Source organism: Pituophis catenifer, unplaced genomic scaffold (genome assembly GCF_029215685.1).
Source record: "Pituophis catenifer annectens isolate HBS135680 unplaced genomic scaffold, rPitCat1.0.hap2 SCAF_7, whole genome shotgun sequence".
Lineage (NCBI taxonomy): Eukaryota > Metazoa > Chordata > Lepidosauria > Squamata > Colubridae > Pituophis > Pituophis catenifer.
This window is the reverse complement of record NW_027256887.1, coordinates 2,176,272-2,184,814: the sequence shown is the minus strand read 5'-3', so window position 1 is coordinate 2,184,814 and position 8,543 is coordinate 2,176,272. Positions and strand designations below refer to the sequence as shown.

Sequence of the window (8,543 nt, the reverse complement as noted above, 5' to 3'; positions counted from 1 at the left end):
AAAAGACGATCCCCATTCCAAAGGGGGCTCCTCGCATGCCCTCGTCTTAGGTCAGTGTGATTATTAATCATAAATAATGATAGAGCTGGATGATATGACTAGTGAGAGCAGAATATAATCTTGGGTGGAGGCTTCGGGAACAGATGGTGTGGCTATATACAATGTTTGTCCAACACATCGGGATGGCTTGTCTATTATTGGAAAGACTGACATGTAAACCTTTCAGAAATAATTCAGAAAAAATCAGGGGTGAAATCCAGCAGGTTCCAACAGGTTCTGGGGAACCGGCAGCGGAAATTTTGAGCAGTTCCGAGAACCGGCAAATACCACCTCTGGCTGGCCCCAGAGTGGGGTGGGAATGGAGATTTTGCAATATCCTTCCCCCAGGAGTGAGATGGGAATGGAGATTTTGCAATATCCTTCCCCCAGGAGTGGGATGGGAATGGAGATTTTGCAATATCCTTCCCCCAGGAGTGGGGTGTGAATGGAGATTTTGCAATATCCTTCCACCTGAAGTGGGGTGGGAATGGAGATTTTGTAGTATCCTTCCCCCAGGAGTGGGATGGGAATGGAGGTTTTGCAATATCCTTCCCCCTGGAGTGGGGAGGGAACCGGGATTTTACAGTATCCTTCCCCTGCCATACCCACCAAGCCACGCCCACCAAGCCACGCCCACAGAACCGGTAGTAAAAAAAAATGTGGATTTCACCACTGGAAAAAAAAAAAAACCCTTCCGAACTCAAAGGAACACTTTGCAACGTGTTTCAGACTTCCGTCTGAAAAAATAAACGTGGCTGCTTTGAAAAGTCCATTTTTTTTAACGCGACTCTTTAAAGTAGCGTCTCCTTTTATTTTTCCAGAAGCCCGAAGAAAAAAACCTGGGCTGCTTTAATGGACAGGGAAGAGATTTCCCATCTCCTGGGACATCCCAAGCGTAGCTCATCGTGAAATTGGCTCTCAGCATCACACGCGTGTTATTCAAAAAAAAAAAACATGCGAGGAAACCAAGTGATCAAACGGTTAAAAGAACAGGTTTGCGGTCCTACAAAATCTAAAATCATACATGGTTCTCTACACACATGTGTTAGAGGGGAAAGGATTTACAGAAACACAAGGCCTCGGTTACAGGCAGTCCTTGATTTACAACACTTTGCTGAGGGAGTGTTCGAAGTCACAACGGGGCTGAAAAAAAGTGCCTTAGGACCGTTTTTCACACTTACGACCGACCGTCGCAGCATCCCACATGGTCAGAATTCAGACGCTTGGCAACTGGTTCGTATTTATAACTGTTGGATCCCTTTTTGTGAGCCAAGTCAACGGGGAAGTCAGATTCACTTAACAACCGTGTGACTCATTTAACAACGGCAGTGATTTGCTTAACAACGGCGGCATGGAAGGTCGTAAAAGGGGGCAAAACCCGCTGAACAAATGTCTCGTTCAGCAACATGAATTTTTGGGCTCATTTGTGGTCGTAAATCGAGGGTTACCTGTGTTTTTCTGCATCTATTTGCCCTTGGTCCCCATATTCTATGACGCTTCGTTTAGTGTCATGCCGGCCACATTTGTGAGCTACTGCTCTTCCCTAGAAGGAAATGCCACGGATTAAAACAGGGCTCTCCAAATTTGGCAGTTTTTTTAATTTGTGGACTTCAATTCCCAGAATTCCCTAACCAGCATGGGGGAATTCTGGGAGTTGAAGTCCACCGGTCTTAAAGTTGCCAAGTATGGAGACTCCTGGATTAAAACCTCCTAACCCTGATTCAGTTCTATCCGCACCTAAAATTGGAACTTTTGCAGACTAACCACCCCAAATTCCGAGAAGTGGGAATGTGCAAGAGGATATTGTTGATGTCTCCGTTTCCGTAGTCTTCTCTTCCGGGAAATGCTCGCACCGTTCCTGCAACTAGCACCAAATGCAGGATGCGTGATTTGGAGGCACATCGGGAGGGTTCTCTGGCAAGAGGGTTTGGCAAACAATTGTTGTTAGAAATGCGCCATCGTGTCGTTCTTTGGGTGTTAGGTCAACGGATGCGCCCACCCGTCTCCCCTTGGGGTATTAGAAAGAGTCGCTACTTTTGGACAAAGGCGTTATTTTTGGTGGCTTTTCCTTGAGGCCTTCTCCTCCTCCTCTCCCTATACTTTGGGTTGGGGTCTTCCTCCCGCCGTGGCTTGGGACTGCATCCGGGTGCCCACGTAGAAGACTTGATAGCGATCCTTCCACATGACGAAACAGGCCGCGAAGCCCACCATGGCTGCCAGGAAGTTGAGGATGAACTGGATCAACAAGAAGAGGTAGAAGGTGTTGACGATGAAGCCGCAGTCACTCTGGTAGGTGAGGGTCCTGCTCAGGGGGTCTGCCGTGTCCAGCTTGCAGTGGCAAACCGACTCGGAGATGGGTTCGCAGGTAAAGCGGAGGATCTGGGAGTAGCAGTAGGCAGCGAAAGCCATGGCCAGCACGCAGACGTTCAGACTCAGTGCGCTCAGGAGGAAATAGGCAACCTGAGGCGGAAGGAGAAGAACCGTATTTTAACATGTGGCAAGGGATGTTCTACTGTGGCTGAAGATTGCCATTCCCAGCTCCCTCCAAGCAGAGGCCAAGTTTTGAGGTATTTTGACCCAGCAGGACAGGAGTAAGAGAAGAATGAGAGGAGAGGAGTGAGAGAAGAAGGAGAGGAGAGAGGAATAAGAGAAGAATGAGAGGAGAGAGGAGAGGAGTAAGAGAAGGAGGAGGAGAGAGGAGAGGAGTAAGAGAAGAAGGAGAGGAGAGAGGAGTAAGAAGAAGGAGAGGAGACAGGAGAGGAAGAAGGAGAGGAGACAGGAGAGGAGTAAGAGAAGGAGAGGAGAGAGGAATAAGAGGAGAATGAGAGGAGAGGAGTAAGAGAAGGGGAAGGAGAGAGGAGAGAAGAAGGAGAGGAGAGAGGAGTAAGAGAAGGAGGAGGAGAGAGGAGAGGAGTAAGAGAAGGAGAGGAGAGGAGAGAGGAGAGGAGTAAGAAGAAGGAGAGGAGAGAGGAGAGGAGTAAGAGAAGGAGAGGAGAGGAGTAAGAGAAGGAGGAGAGGAGAGAGGAATAAGAAGAAGGAGGAGAGAGGAGAGGAGAAGAAGGAGAGAAGGAGGAGAGAGGAGAGGAGTAAAAGAAGAAGGAGAGAAGAGAGGAGGAAATTTTGGCTCTGGTTGGTTGATATACTGTAGAATCTACATGTTTACCTAAATATGTCTGGGAAAACAACCAAGGAATGATGGGACCAGGAAGGTCCATTGGATCTGCTCAAAAGTTCAAGATGGCAACTGCAACAATGGTTGAAACTGCTTGTGGTTTAACATTCGTTGTTTTTAAGGCAGACCCAACACACACAAAAATCCCTTCAATCATACCACTTCTGTTCCCATCTTGACTTCTTTGACCGGATCCTGAATAGGAAAGATACCATGATCCCCACACTGAAATTCTGGCCTCTTCTCTTCTAACCTTGTTTTTGCTGAACTAATTCTTTCTTGGTCCAAATAAAAGAAAATAAAACACAACATACCTTGATGAAGAACTGAATGCAAGTTTTCTCATCCGGCTGGTAAGAAATGCAAAGCATCACAAATCCAATGATGGCCACTAAACAAACCTGGACAGAAGAAATAAATTGACATTTAAAATCGGAGGAGACAGAGAAGAAGACCTGGCCGGACCCCAACCCTCCATTATCAATTTAGAAGGTCAGATAGTTAACAGAATAACCAAGTTGGAAGGGACCTTGGAGGTCATCTAGTCCAACCCCCTGCAACACAGAGTTGCAGTTTGTCAACAGAAAAAAAGCCCTGAAGCTTGTGAATGAGATTTCACACAACCAGAGCTGCAAAACAACCTAGTTTACATAGGTAAAACCTGGCTAGAAAGAATATGCACATAAAAGCCTACGAAAAAGAAAAAGACATATATATGCACTACTTCCTATTAGATATTTCCGACAAATTGTTAAATTAATGAGAAAAAAAATTATGGCCTTTTAAAACCCCTGGGTTGTTATTATTATTATTATTATTATTATTATTATTATTATTATTATTATTATTATTAGTCATATTTCTAGCCGACTCTAGGCGGCTTACACCAAAGACAGTATACTAAATAGCATATTGCCCCCAACAATCTGGGTCCTTGTTTTACCCACCTCGGAAGGATGGAAGGCTGAGTCAACCTTGAGCCTGGTGAGATTTGATCCGCTGATCTGCTGAACTAGCAGTCAGCTGAAGTAGCTGCAGTATTGCACTCTAACCACTGCGCCACCTCAGCTCATTAGAATATTAGAATAATATTAGAATATAATATTCTAATATTCAGATTAGAATATCTCTGGCTAAATTACAGCAACTTCATGGAAATAATAGGTTTAACCTGCAGGGTTTATCAAATGATATCATTGGACTTTAATTTTATCATTTATATTCCTTCGGGATGAGGCTTATTATGATTATTTTCCTCTCTGGACCCATTTGGAGTGGAAGTCTGTCATTCTTTCCAAATCTTGGCAGGTTTTCACAGTCAGGTATACTAAATGAGGATTTTTTTCCATTTCCTGCTGTTCAAAATGCCAGATACTCAGTTATGACTAAGTACAGATAGTCCTCGACTTACAACCATTCATTTAGTGACCGAAGTTACGACGGCACTGAAAAAAGTGACTTATGACTGTTTTTTACACTTACGACCATTGCAGCATCCCCATGGGCACATGATCAAAATTTAAAGGCTTGGCAACTGGCATGTACTCATGACAGTTGCAGCATCCCTGGGTCACACAATCCACTTTTGCGAATTTTTGGGGGGGAGTGGGAGTCAAATGTGGTCGTAAGTCGAGAACTACCTATTTGTTGTTCCTGAATCAGGTGAGAAATTGATGCCGTGATATAATTCAAACTTGAAAAATAACAGAAAAGATTATTTCTTGGAACGCTTGGATGGACTAATTAGAACATTGAATACCAAAGTTGGGAGGGACCTTGGAGGTCTTCTAGTCCAACCCCCTGCTTAGGCAGGAAACCTACACCACTTCAGACAAATGGTTATCCAACATCTTCTTAAAAACTTCCAGTGTTGGGGCATTCACAAGTTCTGGAGGCAAGTAGTTCCACTGATTAATTGTTCTCACTGTCAGGAAATTTCTCCTTAGTTCTAAGTTGCTTCTCTCCTTAATACTTTAAAGTAGCTAGCTTTTAATGGTTGTTTTAACAACTCAAGAGAGATTTTTTTGTCTCAAGTTTGACTTGTTTTTAGTACAGGCTTGGCTGAATTTTTGCACTTTTAAAGACACCTGGAATTCTAGTTTTTCAAAAAGACAATTGTCTTGGAACAGAAGCCAACAATTTAATTTTTTGAAAAGTATGAAAATGTGAAATGAAATCTATTTCACTTCTATACTTGCCCCTCGGAAAGGAAAGGAAAAATTGAAATATACCATTTTGGAGAATGAATGGCTCCTGATGTTAAAACATTGAAATATAATTCCTATGATTTATACTGTCTCACTGATTTGGCATTCTTCACTTTATAGATCTTGAAATAAAGAGGATAATACTACGTCACTGGAAAAAAGTTCCTCTCCGAATTTGAAGGAAAAGATCCATCATATGAGTTCATTATCTATTTTAGAAAAATGTATGTATCTGTTGCTGCATTGTTTAATTTCATGATGGGGTTAACAATTAAATTAATTGTATATTATTATTCATATTTATTTACATTGATTGTATTGGTCTCAATCAGAACTACTGTAGTTAAGTTTAGTTCGTTTTAATTCTGTGTCTTTTTCCTGGATCTTTTCTTTCGTGTGGGATCGACATTAGCACATTCGCTGTTCCCTTTCCCCTCCTCCGGCATTGTGTCTTAACAACCGCTACAAGGATAAAGTCGCTCCTTAGCAACAACCGACAAAATTTCTGGATGATGTGTTTACAGTTTGTCATCGCTAGCCAACTTCCCTTGGCCTAAGAAGTGGAAAAAGTTGCACAAAATCTTTTATGGCAGACGAAATGGACTGTAAATCTCACATGGTGAAATTTGGTGAAAGGGGAAAGCTAAGGGCACAAGAAAAAAAGAAAGAAAGAAAGAAAGAAAGAAAGAAAGAAAGAAAGAAAGAAAGAAAGAAAAGAAAGAAAGAAAGACAGAAAGAAAGAAAGAAAGAAAGAAAGAAAGAAAGAAAGAAAGAAAGAAAGATGATGGATGGATAGATGATAGATAAATAGATGAGAGAGAGATGAGAGAGAGAGAGAGGATAGATAGACAGATAGACAGACAGAAATGTAGATAGATGGATGGATGGATGGATGGATAGATAAGATAGACAGACATAGAAATGTAGATGGATGGATGGATGGATGGATGGATGGATGGATGGATGGATGGGTGATAAATAGATGAGAGATGAGAGAGAGGGAGACGATAGACAGATAAATGATAGATGATGATAGATAGATAGATAGATAGATAGATAGATAGATAGATAGATAGATAGATAGACAGACAGACAGAAATGTAGATAGATAGATGGATGGATGGATAGATAAGATAGACATGTAAATAGATGATAGATAGATAGATAGATAGATAGATAGATATAGATAGATAGATAGATAGATAGATATAGATAGATAGATAGATAGATAGATAGATAGATAGACAGACAGAAATGTCGATAGATAGATGGATGAATAGATGGATAGATAAGATAGACATGTAAATAGATGATAGATAGATATAGATAGATAGATAGATAGATAGATAGATAGATAGAGATAGATAGATAGATAGATAGATAGATAGATAGATAGATAGATAGACAGACAGACAGAAATGTCGATAGATAGATGGATGAATAGATGGATAGATAAGATAGACAGACATAGACAGAAATGTAGATAGATGGATGGATGGATGGATGGATGGATGAGATAAATAGATGAGAGATGAGAGAGAGAGATGAGAGAGAGGGAGACGATAGATAGACAGATAGATAATAGATAGACAGACAGACAGAAATGTAGATAGACAGATGATAGATAATGATAGCTATAGATAGATATAATTGATATAGACAGATAGCTATAGATGAGAGAGAGAGAAGTTAGAGATACAATAGAGAGATAGCTAGAGATAGAAATAGATAGATAGATGGATGGACAGACAGATGACAGAGACAAGCTGTCAATGCCTCAAACTATAGAGATGCGCCCTACGAAACTGGAGCACATTCCCATTTATCAGTGGGTAAAAAAAACCTGGTAATGACATCACATTACCCAACTAGGGAACATCATCAGTGCTCGAAGAGAGTGGGGTTTGCTTTCTCTTGATGTAAAACTACCTTGCCCAGTCAGTATTGATGGCTCCTTGTTTGGACTGTTTACTCTTAGTTGGTTAAGCAGTTCCACCAAGACCGCTCCCACCAACACCGACAAGGCAAGCTGCTGGAATATCAAATGAGAGCGAACCTTACCTCCTTCTAGCCCTGATGATATTACATAGTTGGGTCAACGAAACGTCTGCAAGAAAACCACCAAGCCTCAGCGAGCAGCAAGGGCCTACTCAAACAAACGAGAACACCCTAGTCCTCAATATTCTAATAGTACAGGAGTTGGTAGAAGAAAGGAAAATAAAGGTGGAACATAGGCTCACCCCCCCCACACACACACACCTCCCATCCTCACTCTCTACTCATCCCATTGGATGTGCCTCTAGCTCAGAGGTCTTCAAACTTGGCAGCTTTAAGACTTGTGGACTTCAACTCCCAGAATTCTCCAACTAGCTGGCTGGAGAATTCTGGGAGTTGAAGTCCACAAGTCTTAAAGCTGACAAGTTTGAAGACCTCTGCTCTAGCTAATAGTAACAAACAGCCCACCATAAGTTGTGGCCAGAACTGTCATATATTACTGTAAAAAACAAAATATATGGAAAACTAGATTATGTTAAAAGAAAATATATCAATGGCTCTAACGAATTAATTTTTATGGAGATGTTGGAGGGTACTGTTTGACAAAATTGCTGGCTACAATAATTGGGATATTGTTTCAATACCTACTGTATAACAATTGCAATAATTTGAATATCCTCAATGATACATTTATTTAAGCAAAAAGAAAAGAAAATTGAAAGGATATAGGATTACGATTTACTAAATAAGACTCATTTAAACGGGCTTTTATACAAATGTCATTGTTAAATAGACAGAATTTAGGGAAATAATTGTGAATTGCCTTATGTTGTGTTATTTGAATTAAGAACTTTGTTTAAATGTTAAATTGGTATATTTTCAAGATAAGATTTAAATCGGATGAAGTAATAAGTAAATAAAGACAATGAATATTATATGAAGCAACAATAAAATGTAAGTTTCTAGAAATGGAAACAAGATTTAGAAATATAAACATGTTTGAACTGTATTTTTAATAGTGAGTATTTGGGGGTAAGAATTGTGAAATGTATTATGATGTCTTCATTGAATTAAGATTTAAGGTGGATTAATAGAAGGGTAATTGCTTTGATTAAGTTAATATGAGTTAG

At 40.7% G+C, this 8,543-nt stretch overlaps 1 protein-coding gene across 1 annotated transcript; it reads right to left on the bottom strand.

Annotated features, from left to right (window-relative positions):
• Nucleotides 1-821: 821 nt before the first annotated feature.
• Nucleotides 822-3,606, bottom strand: SSPN (sarcospan). Its single transcript, XM_070946913.1, has 2 exons — nucleotides 3,526-3,606; nucleotides 822-2,499 (listed from the first exon to the last, which is right to left on the bottom strand). The coding sequence occupies exons 1-2, from the start codon at nucleotides 3,580-3,582 to the stop codon at nucleotides 2,134-2,136; spliced, it is 423 nt and encodes a 140-aa protein (XP_070803014.1). The 5' UTR covers nucleotides 3,583-3,606; the 3' UTR covers nucleotides 822-2,133.
• Nucleotides 3,607-8,543: the final 4,937 nt, after the last annotated feature.

Coding starts and splice junctions, on each gene's coding strand:
- SSPN (XM_070946913.1), bottom strand. CDS start 3,582: ATGCTTTGCATTTCTTACCAGCCGGATGAGAAAACTTGCATTCAGTTC. Junction 2,500..3,525: donor GCATTCAGTTCTTCATCAAG/GTATGTTGTGTT, acceptor CTTCCGCCTCAG/GTTGCCTATTTCCTCCTGAG.